The sequence below is a fragment of the Phalacrocorax carbo genome, chromosome 12 (assembly GCF_963921805.1).
Source record: "Phalacrocorax carbo chromosome 12, bPhaCar2.1, whole genome shotgun sequence".
In the NCBI taxonomy this organism is placed as follows: Eukaryota; Metazoa; Chordata; class Aves; order Suliformes; family Phalacrocoracidae; genus Phalacrocorax; species Phalacrocorax carbo.
This window is the reverse complement of record NC_087524.1, coordinates 11,748,259-11,773,513: the sequence shown is the minus strand read 5'-3', so window position 1 is coordinate 11,773,513 and position 25,255 is coordinate 11,748,259. Positions and strand designations below refer to the sequence as shown.

The following is a 25,255-nucleotide window of genomic DNA, read 5'->3' as shown; positions in this document are numbered from 1 at the left end:
TGCCGCACTTGGGGGACGTTTCAGGGTTACTTGTAACACTCTGTTTACAACAGCAAGGAACTGGTGCATTTGGTGTGATGTTGCTTTGCCGCTGTCGATAGTCACAGCCTGTGTCACCCAGTGAAATAAGGAGACCGTGTTGTGCATGCACCACAAACCAGAGAAGCTCGCATCCCTGCTGTCAGGCGGACAGGGCAAGCAGGACCTTGCCCCCCACCTACAAAGCTGAAACCACAGATGTGCGGGTACAGACATGCTCAGAGAGGAAAACAAAAGCCCCAGCACATGTACTGGCACTGCTCAAAACCTCAGCTGCAATTTAAAAGTAGCTCAAGCACGTTGTCTGCAGGGTTCTCATTTAAAGGTCAGGTTTCTATAGCAGTGAGTTCTTTAACAATAAATTTAAAACATCCAAAATTATAACTACCCCTACAAACTGAAGGAATTTTACATAAGGAGGAGGATCCTGCTGTCTACATTTTGCAAACAGCTTGGAAAAAAAGATCAGGAAAGAGTTTTAGATGCTTAACATAAAGGAGTGAAGCAAACAACAATGAAAAACAGCAAAGCAGTCCCCATCATGACTTTAAACAACAAAAAGCTGGAAGAGGAGAAACTGAAGTTTATCCCTCTTTACCCCAGATACCTGAAACTGCATACAAAATAGGAAGAAACAGGGAAGCAGCAATTGTCAGTCACTCTAATATAAGGTCAGCAGCAACAACCTTTTTGCACTAGTTACTGTGATTCTGCCTGCAACCTTGCTATCCAATGATGTAACAAGGTGTTGCTGAAACATTAAGCTACACTCAATTCCCCCAGTGAAGGAGACATTGTAAATAATTTATTACTTTATCCCATTTTCTTTATTTAAATAAAATCACTCCTACCATGGTAGAGGCAGCCAAACATTCCCTGAGCCCAGGAAAGCCAACAAAACAAACCGCATCAGGGAGGAATAAGCTCTAAAGAGCACTGAATTCATTTGTCATTGGGTTTTTTACTGTAATTAAAATCACAAAGCTGCCACATGACATTAAACACAGCTGACCTTTCTGGTTTACACATCTAATATTGATAAATAGCCCGATGAATGCATTTGCAGCATATCCACATTTTGGTTTGACTTTTTACTGAGTAACTATTTTCTACTGGGAAGCACAGCAATCGAGAGTCCTTGACCTATGCGATACACAGGTGGCATTTAGACCCAATGACCCTGTCATCTCCTTGTACCTGGTCACCCACCTGTTTGTTTCTGGCACCAGCTCCTGACTCCAGAGGAGGCCACGAACTCCATGAGCCCTGTCTCCATCACAAAAGAGATACCGGTGGCTCAGGAGATGCTGCTGGCCATCCGTACTGCCAGGTAAAGGGGTGGGGTGGAATAAAAATCACCTCTTCAAATACATGTCCTTAATGCCAACATAGAGCCAGTGCTTCTCCTACAAATTCACTCACCCCACTGTGCAGCTTGTGCAAACTAAGGCACAGTTACCTGAATAACATTTAGCAAAACAGCAAGAACATCCATCTAGAGACCAGGCCAATCACGTTCTGCCTGGGTTCAGCCACCTCTGCTGCTTATGCATCATCACACCAAATACAGTCTCATTCTTCCTCATTTTACAGACTTCTCCCACCTTCTGGCTCTGTTGACAGCCATTCAACTTACCACCAAATTCCCCTGCAGGAAATGCCTTCTTCCATTCCCCAAGCCAAGACCAACCACCCTTCTGGAACCAGTGAACTACATTACTTTTACCCAAGTTCTTCCTCAGAAATGACTATTAGAAACAACCAAATGACAAACCAAAACAAACAAAAATGAAGGGTGAATAACAATTTTTTTTAATTTTAAATCCACCTGTATCTACAAAACAAAACTTACTGGCTGAAGAACCCCAGTGCCTTGCCAGGGTTTCAGGTAGCAGCAGATCAACACTGTGAGCAGTCTATGAAACCAACTGCACAAGCCATGGTCTAGGAAGCCTACAGAGAAGCTCCATCAATAGCAGCGGGTGAGGCTTTCAGCCCAACAGTAAGACAAACGATAGCTGTGCAAGAGTCAAATCTTCTTGCCCAGATGGAGATGCTCAAGGGCTGCATTTCTAAGGCAGCTGTGAACATACCTCACCTCTGGGAGGCCCAGGAGCCTGGCTTTTGGAGGGCCACATGGGAGTCTTCGGAACACGTGAGCTTATGGTACTCAATGCGGCCAAGAGCTCCTTGGAGAGGAGTGGGATGCAGCTGAACAGGAGATGGCATAGCTGGAGCAGAATTCCTTCTGCTGCCATCCTTATGCCCTCTGCAGGTACAAGCTAAGTCCAACAAGATCCTCACCTCAGCCTTGCGTATCAGCAAATCTAACAAAACATCTCCTTCCAATCAATACTAAAAAGAAAAGTTATCTTCGCCATTACTATCCCATGATCTCTCTATACCGTCTGGCCTTGAAGTCCAGAATAAAGGCTTCTCCATGAGGAGCTGAAGTGAGGAGACAGAACAGACTGTTTCACCTTCTCACTGACGTCAGCCAGAGATGCACCAGATTAACCTGGCCTCAAACTCTGTCTAGTTTTTTGCTCTTAGATGGACATGATATTGGATTCCTCCCAAGGTTCTGATCAAAGCTGTTTTCCTAGGATCAAGCCAGACCCTTTCCAAATTCACATACTCCATCTCCAACAGAGAAGGGGACGCGGCATACTGGCATCTGTTCCTGTTTATTCATCTTTGGAAAAGGAGAAATGGACCCATAGTCTGTTTTCAGCTCAAGGGGAAAAGAGCTCCTTCATGTGGTTCACAACCACAGAAAGTCACCTACGCCAGGTTTCTACACAGTATCCTGAAGGCCTCCTGCAATACTCAAGTAAAAACTTTAAAAGGTACACTGCACACTTCCCTTGAAGAAGTAAACATCTTCCAAGCCACCTACAGCATTTACACAGCCCCTCTCCATTTGGTACCTGGTCCTCCAGATCATTATTTGTTTGCAACACTCTTCCCTAACACTTCTTATGCAAGGGGTACAACACCAACATGCAGAAAAGCTAAATGATTTTCCCAATGACATGCAAGAAGCCTGTGGCAGAGCAGGGTACTTGGGCTCCCTGAACCCCAGGATAAGGCTTGCATCATTTGGTTGCTGTTCTCAGGCATCCCAGAGAGGCATCTAACAAGGACATTCATGCTATCTGATTCTTGGGTCAAAGACAAAAACAAACAAACAAACAACAAAAAAAACCCAACCCCAAACCAACTAACAACCACCCAAACCTAAACCAGCCCTGATGTTTCAGCCACCAGCTGCCAAGTGAGCCAACCCCTCTCTCAAACACCGCTGTATGAGGTGCCAGAGAAGAATCTAAAATGAGAGCCAAGAGCAAAGTACTGTTAGTTTACCAGTAAGACTCACCCAACAGACACATTGGGCATAACCGTTGGGTGGGGAAGGAACTGCAGCCTCAGTCTCAAAGAAAGCACTGTTCTGTTGGTGCATGTTCTGCTTTTTCAGCACAAGGGAGGAAAGAGCAGGAAGACAGCTTTTCCCTGCCGAGCACCATGAGTCTCTTCCAGTCCCACAGCTGAGCTCCCCAAAACTAGAGCAACACCCTGATAAGCAGCACAAGGTGGCACTCTGCAGGGGAAGGGTTTTCCAAGCCAGGCCACACAACAGCAAGAATGTTGTTTTGCATTCACTACTGCAAACTGGGGCCAACAAAGAAGTCCCCAGCTGGCTTCCCTCCCTGCTATGCAGGCTGGGAACAAGTGTGCTGGTGTCCTGCGCCACCTGAGAACCTACGTGCAGAGGCTGGTCCTAGCTTCAAGTCCTAGGAGGAAACCGCCCCATCTCATATGCTCCCTCACACAGGGCCCTGCATGGCCAAGGGGAACTGGGTTTGCTGAACAAGCAGCTATTCAATATTTTGTTTTCTCCTCATTGTTCAATGTGTGGCCTCAAGCCAAGCCCTGCTCTGAATACAGAACCTGTGGTTTCCTTCCAGGCTTTCTGACAGGCTCACCGAGAGCAGCAGCTAGGCAGTTCACAAGCACGTTTACTGTCAAGCATCCTCGCTTTCCAAATCGGAAGCTAAGGAACAGGGAAATCAGAGTTGCAGCTTCTCATCCCTCCAGGTGCCTCTGTGAAGGCCCCCAAGGGCCTGGTTTTCTGGGCCACTTTACATGTTCAAAGCACAACTCCTGCTGATGTCCCTTGCAGCTGTGCATCATCAGCACTTCTGCAGCTCAGATCCCAGGCTTGTACCTCAGAAAAATGACAACATGAGCAATAAACTATTTGGGGGTCTGCTGCAACAAGCTGGGCTGAAAGGGACGTGCTAAACGTACAACAGGCTGCTGACAGGGGCCAGGAGTGAAGTGAGTTCTCCAGTGTGCTAAGGTCCTACAGAAACTACCTCCTTCCCTTCCCAGCGCACAGCTAACCACATCAGATGGGGCTGGTGCACACAGATCAGACACAAAGGTTGACGTGTGCTCATTTCGGGAGGTATCTTAGCCATTTCAGTGGAGAAACCCCAGCCCACCTCCCTTGGATATGCAGCAGTAGACATCAGCTATAATGGTTTAGAACTTGGCCAAATTCAGATGGATTCTCACAGGCCAGGAAAAAGTATGTTCCTTGCCTTCATCGAGGCAAGATTCCTGTCTATGATCCATGATAAAAGAGAGTTTTGAGCTCCTTGGAGACAGACCATGCTTTTCAGGACCTGGTAAAGAGAAATGTCAGGTGGCTTCACCATGGTACCTCCAAGCTGTCCCATGAACAGAGAAGAGCATGGCACAGAACGAGGATAGCAAAACACAGACCCTTCCTCACACTAATGTCACCTGCACGCTGTCTCCCAGGTCTCTCCCAAGTGCTACCTGGGAAGGACAACCTCCCTACATGATTGTCATAAACAGATCATTCAAAGCAAAATTAATTACTTAAGTAGAATGAGGCACAGACTTCACCCCCTGCTAACACCTTAATACCTCTGTTAACGAAGTTTTCTCTGTTGAATATTCAAGTGTATTACAAAGCAGGGTAAGGCCTGACACTGCAGAGAGTTCTATGCGGTCCCTGCCCTGCCAACTTCCAGAGGCTCCATGATCAGGGACTCAGCCTCTTCCAAGGCCACACCAGAACCAGTATCACAGTTGCTGGTACTTGCATGGCAGAGATATCGTAGTGATTCACAGAAAGAGAATAAAGACAGAGGAGGCAATTTTCAAATCTACCTAGAAAACTTAGGACCTTAAGCCTCATCTTCTTTCAAACAGCCACAAGCTCCAAAACACCAATCCTGCTTCCTGAAAACAGGATTAGAAAAATGTGCACATTACCCCAATGTACAGATGGTGGGAACCATATAATGTACAGATGGTAGGATCCATGTAGGTCATCTAACCTGCCCAGATCTTTCAGCCTTTCGGCAGCAGACTCAGGAAACAATCCAAGGGCCCAGCATGCCAGCCCTCTGCCCTATACCATGCTTCTTCCCACACATAACATTACCCTTTCAAGGAAGATGGTCATATCCAGAAATAGCCTCAGCAATGTCATCTGCAGATCAACAGTCTGTTTGGGGAACATGTACTTCTCTGCAACACACATCTTCTGACCTAAAGAAACTGCCTTCAGATGCACTGGGGAAAATGAGGCTTTTTGAGTAAACGCCACCTGACTGAAACATACTTCTTCTGGAAAGAAACTGATGGCACTTGTATGGCTGTGGGCCAGGCCAGACTTTCTTCACTTCTCTTTAGACTTGTTAGTTATCTCTCATGTTACAACTATACTGCTGCAATACTGTGCCTGGAGATGACGGGAGGGGAAATATACTCGAAAACAGGAAAATACATTAACACTACTGTTAGCTACACATGCTATTTAGGAAACTGAGGCACAAAGACTTACACAGGCTGTAAGAAAAATTGGGAAGGCAACCCAGATGTCCTGTATCTGTACTCTGTCAACAGGGACATACTCATCTATCACCTGGGAGATCCATGAAAAAGGAAGGCAGAATAAAATGGAAGAGCTCCGATTTCTTGTTCTTACAATTCTGGCTCACAAGCAGCAGCAACTAATATGAAGGCAGCGAGGTGGCTACCTCCCACTGCTCCCAGGTGGCCATGCCACTTGTGAAGCAGTTAATGAACTGCTGCAGTTTGTAGCCTAACGGTTCAAGGCAAACCAGATCTGGTGCCACGTTACCTTACCATATCCATACATTGCTTTACGGCTGCCCAAGCACTTGGGCAATGACAACTGGAGTAGTAGTCTCAACAGCAATTCCAATGTCATCTGTCGCTTCCCATAACTTCTCCCTTCTTGATGGTGTAACAGATGGAAGGAGATAAAGAATAAGTGTTTGGAAAATAATCAAGTTATTTATGCAGAGGAACTTTAATCAAAACTGAGGCAAAAGAATTGCTCTCAGTCCACATGCCTGCTTGTCACAGAGCAAGCAGCAAAGTATAAACAAGTAATTAAGATAATGTTGGAAATCATCTAGGCTACTTCAAACTGGATTCATAAAGCAACAGAACTGAAGTGAAATCACTTTCATATCAGAGAATGGAAGTACAGTAGGGAGCACAGAAATGAGAGATGGGAATATATCCAGCAGGATGGAAAAAGCAGGCCTGTTCCCTCTGAGCTGATCAACAAGGCAGTGTCTCATGGAGAAGAGATACAGACAAAGGCCAGCCAAGTGCACAGCCCCAGAGACCCACAGCCTCTGATCAAGAGCCCAGAACAGTCAACAAAAACAAATCCTATCTTTGTTGGTTCAAAGGGGGTAGGGAGTAGAAGCCAACATGCTCAAGAGGAGAACAAACAGAAGCCAGTCTTTGAATTTGGGCAGAAGTTTGTCAGGAGGGATCAGGAGATGATCAACAGCAGGAACTCCAACAAGCAAGACAATTAACTCAGCAGCATGACGTGGACTGCTCTGTTTGGGTCAGAAAGTGAAATAGATTTGAAAGCTCAATGAGGAGTGAGAGAAGAAAAAGTCAGTCTTACCTACAAACAGGAGAACAGATGGAGACAACCCTACAGGTGACAACCAATTCACTGTCAAGCAAAGGATCAGGTCAGGTTAAACAAAAGCATGAAGGATAACTCCCTGCATGTGTTGTGGATGAGGCATTACACAGAGAAGATCGAAAAAGGGTACAAACATGTGAAGAGGGGAGAAAAACCTCAAACACCTGACAAACAAGGAATACTACTTAAACTAGGGAACTGACTGTGCATTAATATAATGGGAAGAGAAAATGAGGAAATTCCAGAAACAGAGGACCAGGTGTCACCCAAATATCCTCCCTACTGTCTCAGGGCACCAATCTCTTTAGGAGCTGGGGCTAACCACCTTCATTTTTCAAAAGACCCTAAGCACCAAAATCTGAAGTTTATTGCCACTGTGCCAGCACTGCTATCAGCAATGCAAATCAACCCCTGGCAGTCGCAGCACAGCTCTACCTGGGCAGAGTGCTGCAACATGGACAGCATGAGCCCTGACTAGCAGTCCCACTGCTGCAAAACAGCATGCTCCTGTAAAGGCCTCCCCCAAATCTGGGAGGACAAAGGGACCATGAACCTTCAGCCACAGAGAGTGACAATTCACAGCAGACAGGTGCTGCAGCAGTGAATTATGGCTAAGCTGCACATAACATCAACAACTGGGCCTGCTTCTAGTTTACACAAAGGCCTCTTTGCACAACTTGAACAGTCTAAAGAGACACAAATTACACTTTACACCTATTGAAGGTATCATAATATAAATTCAGCCCAGAATCATGGGTTTCTGCATAGACTCCTTGCCACACAGAACTCCCTATGCATGGCTGTATTACCTAATACACAAAGGAAAGCAGGAACTGCAGCTCTGCACGATCATCCCACTTGGAGGGCTACAAAATAAAGAGGGTGATAAAGGGGAACACAGTAGGTTCTCCCATGGAAACTGCTAGATCAGCACTAGTGCTTTTGGAAGCCTCATCCCTCACTAAGGAGCAGGGTTTATGCTTCTCATGCCATTTGCTGGCTTCACCCTCACTTTCTGTATTTTGCCTGGTATCCTGCCAGTTGTACTGCAAAGCCAAGCATCACTAAGAAGACACTGCATACAAAACCTCACCTAGGTGGGCTATTTTTTTCCCCCAAGTCACTGGCAGGATCTCAGCTCCCAGTATAGATCAGCAGAGACAAGGAAAGGCACAACTTAGTGCCAGCAGGTTCAGAAACTCCAGCATCATGACTTGCTTGTCTACACTTGCAGGCTGCATTGGGGCCAAATTACATCAAATGGGCAGATGGGATGTGCAGACGCTGAACTGAGCTATTTGAGTGCAGCCCTACCCACCAACCTGCTCTGATCAACTGTACTCCAGTGCAAACCTATAGAAGATAGTGGGATTTTAACAAGGGGTGATTCTGCGTCTCATGCATGGACCAGCATACCATTTTCCCAGTCTAACACTCAAACTGTCATTATGCTTTCTCAAAGAGAGGTCATGCTCACACCTAACTATAGTAACTATAGTCAACACTGCTGGCCAGTCCCTCTCAACATCTCTAACAGTGAAGGAATCCTTAGCAGCTCAGCCTTGTCCAGCTTTCCTTTCTTGAAAAATTAACTAGCATATTAATGTATACTCTCTACTGGAAGGCAAGATCCCATCTCCAACTCTTTCTAGACAAAATTTCAACAGCAGCATGAAGATTCCAGATAGTAATCACACTGTTTGTACATTATTGAAATGTGGCATAAATCAAAACCTGGCACAGCAAATCTCATCCATTCTCTGCTTTACACATGTGGATTTGTGCTATATGAAGCAAAGCCAAGTCCTGAGCCACGAATAGAGCTCCCAGGCACTACAAGGTTTGAGACAGAAAGCACAGTCTCTATCCCCACCATATATTACACAAGGGCCAGATTCTAACCCACCTACACACAGCGAGACAAAACTCAGCTCCCACTAGCTGTGGAGCAAGGTGTGATCCAGTGTAAGCACCAGCGGCTAAGAAAACCCAAAAGACTCCAAACAAATAAACAAAGTATCATCCAGAAACAAATAACAACTGAAAAAGGCTAGGAAGCAGCAAAACTGTCAACAAAAAGCCTCAGAGACCAGTTCCCTAGAATGTGGGGAAAGGGGTAGGGGCTTTGTGCAGAAAAGTAGAACATGGGCTGACACAGCGATCTAGTCTTTCAGGAACTTCTTCCACAAAGATAGGCAAACCACTCAGCTCCCTGCACCTCCCCTCCCCCAATAAAATCACAATTAGAGCACTGTCCTAACTCCAGAGGCTGTAGGAAGGACTGAAAATTGCCAGGTACTCAGTCATCAGCACAATGCGGGGGCAGTGAACCTCCTCTGACAGAAAACATAACATATTTTAAACTGTGCTTAAGCAAGTGTTCACCAACCTCCTTACTCCTCCCCTGCACAGCCAGGTACAGCTGCACAGCACTGCTGTTCTGGTAAATCAGGCTTTCTTGCGCACCAGACAGCCAAGGCTGACTTGCAGCTACGCATGCCACATCCTTCTAGCTTCTGCACCCTTGTTTGTGAACCTGTGGCACATGAATCCACCACCTGAGGCACATGAGGTACCTAATGCACACCTACCTGCCACCCCCAATCTTTGCTCAGGGACACTGTGAGCAAATTAAGCTTAAAGCCAAGCGTGCCTGAGGGTTTCAATAATACAGCCCCCACCCCATCCTCAAAAAACAGCCTTAAAGATTATGAGAGTAGAGGGCTACAGAGAAGATTCAGCACAAAACCAAGTGATGGGATCTAGAAGTGTGGGAAAAAAGTTTCAAAGAGGGTGGAGGAGATAGCAACAATAGAGGAAATGAGGAGCTGCATCACTAGAATAGCCAGAAGGGCAAAGAACCTGAGACACCCAGATTTTCAAGACACCATGTCCAAAATGCCTTACCATACCCATTACAGCTGATGATTCCAAGCTCCGCCAGCAACCTGCTACCGGACTGTAGATGTCTGAAAGGCCTTTGGGAAGCAGCCTCAGACACAAGGGAGGATAATGGGAAGAGAGGAAAATGAAAGGAAAAAGAAACTGGACAGAGATCAAACCCTCCCCCATGGAACTCAGCAATAGATTCTTTGAGTGCTCTTAATAACACGGGCCTCCCGGGCGAGCTGAGGGCTCCTAGTGCTGCTGGGAGGGTGCTTGGCATTTCCCCAGGGTCAGACCAAAAAATAACAGGCTTTTCTACATGCCTGAGAGTCTAAATAAAAACAAAACACAATGACAATCTAATATTGTAACGTAATATCAGATTCTGTTATAAATCTTAACTTCATTAAACTGATTGTATTATGTGGGGGGGAATCATTTAGCATCCCTGCTGTTTATTTTATTTCCTGCTGACACAACAATTTAAATTGATTAAAAAGTCTTCTCAATTATTTTCAAAAATGTATAAATATCAAACCAGTCTAATGCTAACTAACGATAATGAACCTTTCAAATAACTGGGTCTATTTAGAACTGCATATGTAGGGTCTGCAAGAGCAGTTTCCAGTGACATCAAATGCAAGTTAATGTACCCACAGAACTGTACTCCCAACATGGACCACTTCATTTCTCTAGCAAATTTCTAGAGCTCGGCTTCTTTCCCAGAATCATCTTCAGAAGGAATGGACATTAAATAAGTGATACTGTATGTTACAATAAATGTCTGCTAATTTTTTATCTCGGTCCAAAAACCAGTAGATACTTTTGCCAAGAGCAAATTAAAACAGAGGCAAAATTAAATTCTAATTTAATACGGGTTGGCTAATTGATTTGCTTGGTTTTTTGCTTTTAGCTATGTGTTAAATGGGATTTCCTTTAAAAAAAAAAAAGTTTCCCTTGTTTATTATGAACTCTTCATCATAATGATTCTGATTCTCCACATATTTTTGCAGGTGGGTAATTTTAAGTACCCAAATATCCCTGACTAATGCTAGACTGCCTATTTTTAAATATATTCTGGTTTTAACTCACAGCACGTAACACTAGGTCTTCAAAATACTCATGCAAAACACTACACATAGATAATGTCCCGAGGATTGCAGAGGGGAACCCCTCTGTAGCAATCTGCATGCTGCCAGTTGCACAACTGAGACAAATGAAGGAAGAGAAAACCTGAGCCAAAATATCCTTCTTTAAAAATGCATCATGTAAATTAGAAATAATGAAGCAATGTTTTCCCTCTTATCTGCACATCCCTGTTTGGGGTAGAAGAAAAAACTAATTTGCTGGGACTGGGAGACCATTATAGTTCTATAAGAATAAGATTTGCTCCACCATTGACATCCAGAGCTGGACTGCCTGTTCTGTTCCTCAGAACTTTCTGGGTGTTTGTGCCATGACAGCACAGAGCCTCTTGGGAAGAAAGAGCTGTCATGTCTGGGCTGCAAATGATGAAGAGAAATACTTGGATTTAAACTATGAATTAAAGAGCATCTAGGCTCTGTAAATACCCTGAGCCACATAATCATGGATTATTTAGTTCAATAAAGACCAGCAACAATGCACACGTGTCAATTTCTATAAGTGTATAAATAAATAAAAAACAAACAAACCAAGCACAACTGTGCTTTGCAGAGGTAGCCTGAAAGACATTTTTACAAGAGGTTTTTAAATTACAAGATCTGCATGAGATCTAAATGCATAATTTCTCTACACTAATTAAACATTTAGAGACAAAAGTCATCTAAGAAAATCTCTTGTCCACACATGAAATATAAGGTTTGCCCCTCATCAAGGGCTTGATATTTAGTTCACAGGCCATTCAAACTCCACTAGACAGAACTTACTGAATTGTCCCTTTGATTTTAACAGGAAGGGATGATACAGAGCCTTCCTTAAACAAGGCTGATGCTATACTCAGCAGCACACAAAACACACTGCAGTGAATTTGGAGGCACCCTGAACTTCACAGTTGTCACTTCCCGGCACTGCAGCCATCTGGAAGACCTGCCATCTCCTACAGCAAGTGCAAGCTGCTACGACTTGCGCTAAAAGAAACTTCCATTTCCAACTGTGTGTTTAAGTTCTGAGCTCCCCAAAAGAACCATTCTGGTCTCTGCCTGGAGCAGACCTGACACTGGTCACTCCCCAAGGATGAAACAAGCGTAGGAGGCAACATACTGGGTAACACTCTCACTCTAAAGATCCAATTTGGACTCAGTATGCCTTGCATAGTGAAGATTTTAAGTAAGACTAGAAAGTGCCTTTTGTGCCCCTCTGCTGCCTTTCCCCCCACATCAATATATTCAGCCTGTCGTGCTAAATGACCCAGCAGGCTGGTCTCAGCACAGAAAGGTGCCCTGTGAGAGCTGTGCCTGGGGGCTCTGTGCCAGCAGGGCACACTGAGCACCCAGGCCCCAGGACCAGGGAGTGTGCTGCATCCCTCTCTAGCCTACAGGCTGCTGGTTTCGGTGCTAAGCAGCTCCTGAGGGGGATGTGCTTCCAGCCCTCCTCTGGAGAAGGGGAGGTTGCCATGACAAAGGCCTTTGAGAGAATGAGGTGTGGGATGGAAAAATAGTATGTGAGAAACCTAGAGGGAAAAATATGGATTTGAGTTCAGCATTGGCCATAATTTCCCAACACAAAGTCACTGGGATTTGGGACTTTGGTTCATTGGAAACAGTAAAGGGCTACAACTGCCCTGAAATCAGGAGGGGCTGATGAAGGAGGGAAGCAAATATAAACATGCAGCATACAAAGAGCTCAGGATATGCTGATCCTGTTGAAGAAAACTTACCCACAGCAAGGTGTCCTAACATTACTTCAAACAATCTTTATTGTCAAATGCTGCCGAAGCAGAATCAACGGCAAGCAAAGGCACCTTTCCCCATGGCCTTTACGGGTCCTTTCCAAGTGCTTTAAGAAAGCTTTAATCACCTGAGCCACCTGCCACCATTTTATGGATTGCACAGGTCTTGCTGCAGGAAAAGCAAGCTTGCAATTGCCTTTCCAAAATTATACTTTATGCTTCTGAAGTTTCTCTATCCCAGAAGGTCTCAACAAGGTCTGAACAATTGTACAGAAGGGAGCAAAAGAAAACACAAAGAACAGGAACAAGAGGGGAGAAGGCAGATCCTACCACAGCACCAAGTGATAGGCTTAATCCTGTTGTCTCTTGTAGATTTAAGAAACCAAGAAATATGGCATTGTATAGTAAGAGAAGTGGCAAAACCGTGGAGTTCTACAATTATCAAGCAATCAGAAAGCTGGGAAATCCCACTGCCCTGAAAGGCAGCGTGAAAGACAGCTTTGTCTTCCTGAACTGAATTTTTAACATGTTGTATGTAGCAGCTAGTCATCTCCCTCTCTCCCATTTGTTGTAGGGGATCCATTTCAAAACATCATTTCCTTGCTTCAAATCATGCCTGTCATTTCAATCCCAAAGCACTCAGGCTGCACGTACGCTAGCCCTTAAAAGCAGTGACTTCTGGTTTGGAAAGACATCGGCTGTATATAATGGGAATAGCTATTGCCGACCTCCACCCTGAACCCTATGAACAGATCTCCCTACTCCCCTTCCCGCTGCAGCATCTGAGCCTTGGCACAGAGTCAGCTGGCAGCGCCACTTCAGACACAGCTCCCCTGTGTCCCCTCTGCTCTCAGCACTATAGATACAGAAGGGACACTGCACTTGTGTGTCCCACCTCTGAACCCCCCTGCACTCAAGACTCTTCCCATTTTCCCCGCGGGGTAAGTGTCTCCCCTCTGCCTCCAGCTTTCCTCTCCAGCTTCACCCTCCCAGCCAGCCCCGCACCCCACGCTTTCCTGCCCACATCGTACCTGTTAGCAATACTTGCATTGCTGCCATTGCCGCTGTGTTTCCTTGCCCGGCTCAGCCTCCGTGTGGGCCTTGGGTCTTGTAGTCCAGGACTTGGAACTGAGGGGAAGGTCGAGGCATAGCCATGTTCACATTCTGCATGAGAATCAACAGGCAGGGTGTGAAAAAAAAAAAAAGGGTCATTTAAAAAAAAAAAAAAAAGTCAGCAGGCAGGCCTCACCACTAACCCGTCAGCCTAGCTGGGGAGGCCCTTAACCACAACAGCTCGGGGAAATGACTGATGATGTATTCAGAGGGAAGCGGACTGGGAGGTGGAGAAAAGAGAGGAAGGGGAGTGTAAAGGCTCTGCCAACCTTGGAGGAAGGACAACACCACTCAAACACCTGAAAACATCAGAAGAAAACCTGACAACCCTGAGAGCACCTTGTCTCCTCCTGTCCAAGCTATCTGAACCGGGCAAACCAGGCATATCTCACTGTACATCGAGGCCTCTGCAGAGCCTGAGCCACCCACCTCCCTCCCTCCTGCCCGCTGGGAAACTTTCACACCAGTCCCAATTTTCCTTCCAAAAAACGCATTCACCTCAGCCTCCCCCTCTCTGCAAAAACCTTCCACCTCAGCCACCACCTCCAGGAGGACCTGTCAGCCCTGTCCCTCACCAGACCCCTTGCTGTTCGATGATTGACTACCAGCAAACACTCGCTCCAACCCCCTTAGCCAGGGCCACTCTCACCCCTCCGCAGGGACCTCGACCCCCACCCCACTCCCCCCAGGGAGGGCTGTTATCCCATTACCTCTCTCCCTTCGCTCCAGATACTCGGCCGCCTCCAGCAGCCGCTGAATGTTGATCATCTGGACCCGCTCCATGGCCCCCAGGCCGGCAGCCGGGGGGCTCCGCAGCCCCGGCGCCCCCTCCGCCCCCGCGCTCCGGGCTCCCCCGCTGGAAACGGGGGCGGCCGCGGCGGGGAGGAGCGAGGGATCGCCGTCTCTCCCCAGTCCCCGGGCCTCCTCACACCGACAGCCCTCTCGTCCCGGGGGGAGGGCGGCTCTCCTGGGAGGGCGAGGGGTGGACGCACGGAGGCGGTGAGGTAACACGCGAGGAAATGCCGGGGGAAGGACCGGGACCGGAATCCTCCCGCCGCGGGTGGCAGCGAGGCGAGAGCTATTCCTGACCCAGACCCGTCCCTGCGCCCGGCCGAGCGCTGCCCCCACCCGCAACCCCCGCTCCGCTCCGGCTCGGCCCGCAGCCCCCCGCCTCCCCGCGCCGGTCCCGACCCGGTTTACCCCCGCTTCGGACCCTGCCGGGATCCAACCCCTCAGCCCCCACCCGGGCTCACCCCCCCACCCCCCCACCCCCCCCCCCCCCGGCCCGGCCCGGCCCGGCCCGGCCCCTCAGGCAGCCCCGCGGCGGGACCGGCCCCTCAGGCCGCCCCGCCCCGCCGCCCCGCACCACTTTGTTTACCTCTGCCCGCCGCTGCCGGCGGGGCGGGGCGCGGGGCTGACGGGAAATGTAGTTCCCCGCTGCAGCCGGGCACCGCGGGGCGGAGGGCGGCCGGCCGGGGCTACCGCCAGGCCGCGACAGCTCGCCCCATCCCCGGCCGGGCTGGCAACGCCCTCCGCGCCCCACGCGTGGGGGCCCAAAGCCCCTCGGGGCTACGGCTGCCTGCCCTCACACCCTGAGGTGGCCATGGCCAGGCCCTGAGGTGACGGCCCTGTGCCCGCCCAGGCCCTGAGGTGACGGCTCCGTGCCCACCCGGGCGCTGAGGTGGCGATGGTTTGCTCCGTCCTTCCTCCCCTGCTGCTGGCTCGCAGCCCCTGCTACATCAGTGGCGCAAACCCAGCGGCGCCCACAGCCCACGCACCCAGCTGTAAATGGTGGGGCGATGAGCGGGCACGGCCTCCCCCTCCCCGGGCCGGCGCAGGGCCGGCAGCCGCCGCCTCACCACAGCAGCCTGCAGGCCAGAGCTCCGCGCTCCGCCAGCGGCGACACGCACATCACCTAGGGGGCAAGAGGGGCCTCCTCCGCCTCTCTCCTTGCAAACACCAGGGCTTTCTGCACATGGAAGTGCTGGGACTGTGGCAAGATGAAAGCAAAGAGAGGCGACATAGAAACGCTGCAGTCACAGGGTGGGAGCTTTCCGCATCTCACCTGTGGAGATGTATATAAAGACAAGGTGCCAGGCTCTGGGAAGTCACACCTGGAGTGACTGACACAGTGTTTCTGACGGGAGACAGAGGTGCAAGCACCGTTTTTTTAATGTGAACAAATTTGAAATCACATACAAAAGATGTCACAGACAGCAATCTCCCCATATTTGAAATTGCATGTGAACAAATAACAACAGTGAACATCTCAACATATCGCTCTCTACAACTACCCGAAAGGAGGTTGTAGCGAGGTGGGCGTTGGTCTCTCCTCCCAGGTCACTAGCAACAGAACAAGAGGAATCAGCTTCAAGCTGCATCAGGGGAGCTTTAGATTAGATATTGGGAAAAATTTCTTCACTGAAAGAGCGGTCAGGCACTGGACCAGGCTGCCCAGGGAGGTGCTGGTGTCACCATCCCTGGAGGAATTTAAAAGACGTGTAGGCATGGCACTTCAGCGAATGGTTTAGAAGACATGGTGGTGTTGGGCTGATGGTTGGACTTGATGATCCTAGAGGTGTTTTCCAACCTTAATGATTCTATGACTCTATGATTTTAACAAATACCTCACACCTGTGCCCTTCAGTCTGATCACTCTTCTCGGCATCTTAATAATTACACCCTGATTTTCATACAAGCACAAACCCTTGAGATTACTTCTGTGACTCTGAATTTTACCAACTTCTGTTAACATTTAATTGTATGATACCACTCTAAAATATTTGTTCTACTCTCAAAAAGGGCACAATCAGAGAACATTCAAAATCAGAACATTCAGAATAAAAATCTGAATCTCAAACCGATACTGACTTAGAAACCTTCCAAGGATTGTTTTGTAGTTCTAATTAGGGTTTTTTTTCATGGGTCTGAACCTTCAGGGTGTGACTGGTTACATTTGCAAACATTCCTCCATCAGACCGGAGCTAGAAAAGTATCTTGACAAAAACCAGAAAAGCTGAGAGTCTCAATTAATGGCTTGTGTCTGGCAGCAAGAGCTTTAAGGAGAGAACAAAGTATCAGGAGACTCGTGGTGAAGTTGCAAGAGTTGGCAGCACCCAACTTGAGAAGGCCTGAAAAAAGGTGGATTCAGGGTAGCTAACTTTTCTTTAAAATGCGTTTCGCCGATTCACCATTTTTGAGGTTTCCTCAGAAAACTGCAGGCTTGCAGCTGATGGAGGTAAAAATAATACCACTATTCAGGTTTTACACAGCCCTTTTCATCTCTGAATCTCAAAAGGTTGATTTGTTTTGTTTCTCTTAAGATAGGATAGTTGAAGAATAACAGAAGCTGAGACACCTTCAGGGACGTACCTCTCTCGTTCTGCTCTGCAGAAAAGCAAGCCCCAGCCCTCGCCCAGGCGGGACAGCCTCTGTTCACATACCTACACTGACCCAGACCACGGCGCTTGCAAAGACCGGCTTTTGTCTGGGCAAGAGCTCAGGGAAGGAAATATTCTCTCTCCCCCCACCTCTTTTTTCTGCTCTGGAAACTGCCAGTAGAGCAGACTGTTAAAAGCGCATGGAAAGTTTCAAATTTGAGCAGTCTCAGGGACTACTTATATGACATTGGTTTACTCATAAAGGGAAAAGGACGCAGATGCACACACCTCTCCACAACAGTGGGGTCAACGCAAGCGCATTTTTGGGCTCTAACTGTGCTTCCTCCGACCTGCTTCCAAAACCGGGGAGCCACTTGCCTCTCAGGATTAGCAATACTAAACATTAAAACCTCCCCCCACCCCCCACCCCCCCAAAACCCCATGACGAAGCCTCAAAATCACTGTAAGGCAGGTTCTTGTCAGCGTCCGCTGCCACTGGCTTTTCTGACGGCACATTCAAAGATACATGGTGCCACTCTAGGGATTAAATAGGGAAAGCCACGGCTGGAAAATGAAGGGGTAGTTTAGGAGCATATCAAAGTGTCAGCCTCCTGAAGCTAAAGTTCAACATATGAAATAAAAGAGTGTGAAGGAGGGGGACAATGATACACACAGTGACTTAAATCAGCACTGGAACAATGTAACAGCAGGTTCAGTTCTGCGTGAAATGATGTAGGATCAGCTCTTCCATTTACACGTCAGCTCAGCTTCCAAGTCTTTGTTTCTGAAGTAAACAATGTACAATTAGAAAAACAATTCTGTGTGAAACAAAGACAAATTTGAAAGTAAGCTGCGGGACATATTCCCAAAGAAGGAGCCCCGAAGACGCAGGCAAGCCATCCACGGAGCCACAGCAAAATCTCTCAGTTGCCATCCCAAGTGCTCGTGTGGGCAGGTCTGCCTGCAAAATGCCAGAGTTGTATGTGACAGAAACAAAAGTGGGTGGAAAGTGAATGGCACGAAGAGGCCTGATGCTATTCAACTGCTGACCAGAAACCCCCCAAAGTCACATTTAAAATGTGGTTGAACAATCCACAGGCAATGCTGGGGAGGGGCTAAGGGAAGAGTATTTTAGGGGAGAATGAGATCATTTAATTTAGTGGCTCCGAATGATCTGTAAGTACAGTTTTCTGATTATAAGTGCTTGCTGCTTGGCATCCCTTCTGGCAGCTGTGATTCACTTTCATTGTGTGTTCTGCTGCTTCGCCCTTTAGAAAAGGGCTTTTTACATTTTATTAAATGGCACTTCGGCAGCCCTCCATTTCCAGCCTTAATAATGGATTTGTTAATCTCCCTGATAGCCTTTCCCTCCTCCTTAGCAACAATTTAAATATCCAAGAAGAAATCTGCAGTGCAGAAATCAATTAATATTTACATCTGAAACACTGCTGTACTATTTTAATCAAGTAGAACAGATGTGGTCTGTTTTTTACCAATACCACCATCACTTGCATTAAACCAGCATCCTTCACCAGGGAAATCTTCTAAGAGCTTTCCAGAAAGTAATGTTTTAAGCTTCTCAAACCTGCAATGACTTTAGCTCTTTTCTTGCCACTCTGCAGGAAGGGAAACTGAGGTGTAAGCAACATAATCGCTTGCATGGAGACACACCCTAAGCTAGAGGTGGAACAGGAACACAGCTCATGAATCAAGATGCCCAACCCTTTGCTTTGAGCACAAGGCTTAGAAATAACACAGTAGTTTGCAACGTGGAAGTTATTTTCAGTAAGGGCAATCCCTTTGGCCGAACTGCCTAGTTTTCCATCCCTTCTTTGGGTTTTTCTGAAATCTTCCTGTCCCCAACTCTTTGCAACCCCTGGGACTAACATAAAGATGGCAACAGTTGCAAGAGCTTTCTTTGCCCACCTGCACACAAGTCCTGCAAATTCTTAATATTGCTTTCTAAGCCTTGAAACCTAACAGTTCTGCAACCATGGTATGAGCAGAGATCCCTGGTAGGAACCATTTTCCGCTGCTCTCAAAGCAGTGAAAAGATTCACCAATTCCCCAAATTTCTGGGGGCAGCAGATCCACAAAACTCCTGCTTTTCTAGCCAGGGGAACAAGGTCTCTGGCATACCAGGAGACCCCATCTCCCAGCACACACTGTAACAAGCGGGTCTCCATTCTAGGACTGGTGACTGTAACAGCTCAGCATCAGAGGTCTTGCAGCAGAGGGCTGGGGAACATCCCAAGTCCCACCTACTCAACACCCTTCCAATGCCTGCAATACCTGCAGCGAGGGATCTACACCGCCTATGGGACATGGCCTCATTTCTCATCGGGGAGCCTCATTCTTTCGCAAGGCGTCAGATAATCTCTTTCAGCACTCCCACTGGTGCCTGGAGCCCACCCACTGGTGAGGACAGACAATTCTCAGAGCCAAACCACCTGGACATCCAAGAGTTTGAACAGGAATAAAGCACATGCTGTATACCTCACTCTGATTCAAAGACCAAGCTCTGCCAATCAATAAGGCAAAAGCCACAGGTGCACTGGCTTTTTGGGCTACTTCCTCCCTTCCTCCGGGAGACGTGTTGCTCTGTTTTCAGCTGTGCCCCGGTTCATTCTGAGTCAGTGGCTTACTCTGTGACTTTGGTCAAGTCACTTGACTGACCCAGCTGCAAAATGAAGTAATAGGACCTTCCATGAAAAAAAAAAACAAAACATCACATACAGGATGGGGTCCCTCAGCTGAATAAGAAGGCTGGATTCTTCAGCCAACAGCAGAAGGTGCTTTTCCGCCAGCAATCAGGATGGTCTGCTGACAAAGGATGGGATCGGTTCGCAGCAGCGTGTCCGGCACAGACCCATGGTTTTACCTCTGCCCTATCATTTCTCCTGCTGTGGCTTCTTTCTGAAATTTATGCCGAGGTCCGAACAGTGTGAGTCAAAATAACCCAACCTGGAAGTGGCTAACACATGAATCACTGTGGCCAGGTCACGAACCAGGAGGAATGAAAGGGGTTTATTGTGAGCTGGATGAAAAATATATAAATAAAGGAGCCCCGTACTGCTCCATATATCACACTGCCGTAAGATCCAAGACCATCTATACTGACCTTGAGCCACGTGTTCAGCTCTCATTGATTCAATGGGAGCTCTGCACACAGACCAAAGGCAGTCTTGTCTCCTTCTGCCTACCTCTAATTATAGGTTTCTGATACATTTTTACTTTGGTTTGTCAAAAAAAGACCCCAAACAGTGCATAAACAATGAAAGGAGCCACATGATGAAGATACGGTTGACTCACCCTCAAGGCTCGGTTTTCCTCTCCTTCAGAGAGGATTATTCAGGAGCAAAGGACAAATCCAAGGCCACCCCTTTGTTACTGCTGGTCAGAAGGTCAATAAACACAGCCAGCACTTGAAGAAGATCTAGCTACCTTCTGTGAGGGGCCAAAGTCCACTGTCCCATGCTTGCACACCTCTGCTTGACTTGTGAATAAGGACACCACAGTTACAGTGGCTTGCTTGCCTTCATGTTTTTAGAAGAGGATATGGCAACATGGGTCTGTACATCCAGTGAGATCAGTGCATATTACATACCCTGTCTATTACAGATAAGTCATCGCATCCAAAGAATTCATTGCGTGTTTACGCAACTGCTAGTGGCAAAGTGTGAGTCCACACACACAAAGGGATGCTTGGCACATGCTAAACCTCAGCTGAGTTTACTCCAGGTCCCTCTAACAACATCTTCCAAACTCTGGCATTTCAGCTGCTACAGACTTCCAGCCGTGCTTATTCATGAAGTGGCATTTGCAGAGGTTACAGATACACCAACAGAGCTGCCCTCAGCACAACCCTCATTTCTGAAAACAGCCACTGTATTTTTTTTTTCATGTGACATTTCTATTCCTTAGATACCAAGCTTAAATTTCTAGAAACAGGTCATACGGAAACCTGTGCATGTCAGTTAGCAAGGTGTGTTGGGATTGGGTTTTGTGGTCTCACCGTGAGGACTGCAGCAAGCAGGCAGGCAGCACTGTTACTCATTTCCAGAGGATCAACTGGAAAAAATAATTCAGTTATATTTTGGCAGCTAAAATACTCCAGTTTACCCAAGCAGTCTGGTAACAGGCCTCTGGCCTCCCCAGTCACTGTAATACAGATCGGTTTTATTCCGACTCTAAAGGTGAGTGAACACTAAAAGGGTGGTTTCACTGCTGGGCAGAGGTGCTGAAATGGCACTGCTGGAGCGTCGTCTCCCACTGCCACAGCCCTGACGGTACATCCTGCTTTGCTCCGTGGCGCTCAGCCCGGTGCTTCTGTTTCCACACCACACAGCCAACTTGTGGCCCCTCTGCTATTATTCATGACCACGATGACGGGATGTGGGACTTTTACATGTAAAAAAATCACCTCCTTATTTCCCCCGGGCACCAAGCAGGTAGCAAACTCCCGCCCTAGACACAGGAGGCTCCACCACCCACCTCGCACTGCTGACCTGCAGGCAGAGGTGGGAAACCGGTGAGTTTTGGGGGTGCAAAAGGGCCTCGTAGCTGCTCCTCCAACTCCATCCCCATCCCCCGTCCTGGCCAGGAGGAGACAAACATCCACCTGTTACCTCTGTTTTTTTAAGGCTGCGTTTCCTTGGGGCAGGGCACTGTCATTCCCCTACGGGTGCAGCACCTAGCACAACCGGGCCGTGACTCAGCCACCTTCCTGATGGGAGGAACACCAAAATAGCTTGTTACAGCCCTGCGTAACACCACAGTCAAATGAACTGGGCATCCTGCAGGAAGCAGGCGAGCGCTGAGTCTGCCTGCGACCGAGCCTGGCCGCAACCTCCATCACCGAACTTTTTTGTGCTGGTCTCCTCTGTTATTGCCAATTGCCAGGTCGGAGGCTGTAACAAGAAGCGACTGGCCATTACCGACGTCTCTGCCAGGCCGCCAGCACGGGCTGCACCGAGCGATCCCTCCTGCGCTGCCAGGCTAAAGGGCAGAGTACCCTCTTGGTGCAATAACCTCAGCTCCGCACGCAGGTCTCTTCCCAGTAAGACTACGTCTCTATGTTAGGATACAGCCCTCCCACTTCTGCAGCTATTCCTTAGTTTAGATAGGGCCCGTAATACTCAGAGATTGTTTTCCAATCCCAGCAGCATTCTTCTTTGTTTGGGAGCAACACGTAAAAGCTGCCTGGTTTATGACGGTCACGTTCTGAACAGCGCATTCAATTGTTGAGCCTTTGGTTAAATGGGACTTTTCAACCTAAAATGCCCTGACTACAAATTAAAATTTTGAAAGGTTTTGCAGAATTGCCTAATAAAAGTGAGGATTTTTAGTGCCACGACCGTGACGATTGTTAGTGAGAGCTCCAGTGAAAAGGAGCACTCAGGAATGGAGTTGTTTGGATGCAAACGCCTCTTTTCAAAATTTAGCAATAAAAAAATCCTGTATCCTGCTGTCCTGCGCATTTTCCGGCTCCAAACAAGGTACCGCATAAAATGCATTTTTAAATGGAGGATATAAAAGATCAGATACGATCCACTTCGACGGCAAGAAAAATTCTATCCCCGCCCCCTCCCCCGAAAAAACCCCACGATTTGAACAGGTCCCCTTCAAGACAAGAGCGCTCTTAAAGAACAAACCCCGAGCAAACCAGCAGTCTCGCACTGGGTCTCCGCAGCCGCGCTGCCGCCGCTGACACGCGCGAACCGGATTTTTGCTGGCAACTCCTGCCCTTCTCCTGCCGCCGGCGCGGTGCTGCTCAGCTCCTCAGGCGCGCGGCTTTGCGCACTCGGCACGGACAATTAGCGCGGGGGGGGGGGGGGAAGCCCCCACCCCAATATTAATTCAACTTTCAAAACCAGAAAAGCAGCCTGGATCTGCTCCGGGCGAGCGGAGAACAAGGGCTTTCGGCCCGTCACCGCCACGGCTTCAGCGGCGGAGCAGCTCCTCCGCAGCGGGACCCGGCCCCTGCGGCGGCGGCTGCCGCGGAACGGGGCGCCCTGTGCCCCACCGCGCGGGACCTAGAGCCTCCGTGGGGGGGCGGCGGGACCTATGGCTGCCGGGGGGGGCAAGGGGAGGGGGGCGGCGCGGCGGAGGCGCGCGGCGAGGGACTCGCTGGTGCCTTAGTAAAGTTAAACGAGAAAGAGAAGGCAGCACGCGCTCCGCGGGGGGGGGGGGAGGGCAAATAAAAGAGGAAAAGGAAATAAAATAAAAGAAATAGAAAATAATTCAAACCCACAGACCAAAAGGAAGAATAACAGAGAAGATAGAGGAAAACAAGGGCGAAGCGCGGGGGGGCGGGGCCCGGGGCTCCCCCCGCCCCCTCGCGCCCCGCTCGGCAACGCGTGACGTCACGGGGGACCCCGGCGCCGCGCATTGGCGGACCGCGAGGCGCGGCCCCGCCCCTCGGAAGGCCCGCCGCCAATGACCGCGCCCGGCTGCCTCCATGTGCGAACCATGCGGCTGCGGAGGCGGGGCTTTGCGGGCGTCCGCTCGGCTCGGCTCGGCTCGGCTGGGCTCGGCGCGGGGGCTCCGCGGGCGCGCACCCACCGCCGCGGCGGGCACGGCCGCCGCTTTGTTCCCAACGCGACTGTTCCCCACGCCGCCGCCGCAGCCCTGCGCGTCCCCGCTCGGCTCCGCGGGGGAACGGCGCAAGTCTCCGCGCACCCTCCGCGCCCGCGGAGCAGGAGGCCGGCGGCGGGGCTGGCCTCCGCACCGCTCCGCACCGGCCGCTCGTCCTGCCCGCCCTGCCCTACCCTCCCCGCCGGCTACCTGGCGAGCGCTGCCGCTTGCCTACGTGACTCTGCCCATGCCCCGGCGGGGGGAGCGGGGACATGTCACCGCCTCCTCCCCCGCCACTCGGCCCCGGCTCCGCGCGAGGCCCCCCGGCCCCCCTCCGCGCCCTCTCTCCGCCGAGTCCGACCCCCCCCCGTCCCGTCCCGCTCTCCAGCCCAAACTTCCCCCGGCCTCCGGATGGCGGAGTGGGGGGGTCCCACGCGCGCCGCGGCGGGGCAGTGGGGGGAGGCCGGCCTCGGCGCCCTTTGTCACTGTGCCCCCGGCCCCTGCCGCCAGCCAAAAGTTTGGGTTATTATTTCCGCCCCCTCCCTCACCCTCCCCCCCCCCCCCCCCCGCCGGTCACGCACACGCGCGGCCGCAAGCCCACACTTACTTTCATTCTCCTTCTCGATCCGCTCCAGGTAGCTGGCGGCCTCCAGCAGCACCTGCACGTTGTAGAGGAAGGTGTCCATGCCCGCCGCGGGGCTCGTGTTGCAGATGTCGCCGAGGGGGCACCGGGCCCCGCCGGCCGCCCCCGCGACCCGCGGCTCCCTCCGCGGCCGCCCGCGCTTCCCCATGCCCCGCCGCCTCCCTCTGCGGCGCTGCCTGCGCGCCTGTCCGTCTGTCCGTCTGCCGGCGAGCCCGGCGGCCGCCGCGGTCCTAGCGCCGCCGCTGTCCCGCCCCCCCCGCGCCCCGGCGGGGCGGCCCGGCCCCGGCCGCGCCTGCGGAGTGCGAGCGCCGGCGGGGGGTGGGGGGGGGCGGGCTTGTCCCGGGCGGGGGGTGCCGGCGGGGCGCCCACCAGCACCCCCGGGATGTCCTGCACCCCCCGCAGCGGCAAATGATCCCCTGGAAACACGGCGGGGGGGGGGGGGGGGGCTGTGACGGTGGTGGCACCGCGCCCCCGGGACGGTGACACGGGGCTGGCGGTGGCGGTGTGGCGGTGCGGGCACCGCTGCGCCCGCACCCAGCAGCACCCTCGTCACCCCGTGTCACCTCCTGTCACTGCTCGAGGGTCCGTCCTTGTCCCGGGACCCAGGGCGACAGGCGGGCTGGGGGCGCAGCCCCCCGCTCCAGCGGAGCTCCCGGCTTTACTATCAAATCACTCCTTTGTCGAGCAGTGCCCCCCAGAAAGCCCTCTCTGGGTTCAGACTTCAAAAGCAA

At 50.1% G+C, this 25,255-nt stretch overlaps 1 protein-coding gene across 3 annotated transcripts in view; it reads right to left on the bottom strand.

Moving 5' to 3' along the window:
- MXI1 (MAX interactor 1, dimerization protein) overlaps positions 1 to 24,733 on the bottom strand; it is a 57,838-nt gene extending 33,105 nt beyond the window's left edge. The window contains exons 1-2 of one of the 3 annotated variants that reach the window (XM_064464122.1): positions 24,489 to 24,733; positions 13,844 to 13,976 (exon numbers count right to left, since the gene is read on the bottom strand). In XM_064464122.1, coding sequence (XP_064320192.1) covers positions 13,844 to 13,976; positions 24,489 to 24,672 — 317 coding nt within the window. In that variant the 5' untranslated portion in view covers positions 24,673 to 24,733. Of the gene's footprint in view, positions 1 to 13,843; positions 13,977 to 14,635; positions 15,070 to 24,488 lie in introns of those variants that run through there. The other 2 variants (XM_064464120.1, XM_064464123.1) reach the window with 2 other exon arrangements.
- Positions 24,734 to 25,255: the final 522 nt, after the last annotated feature.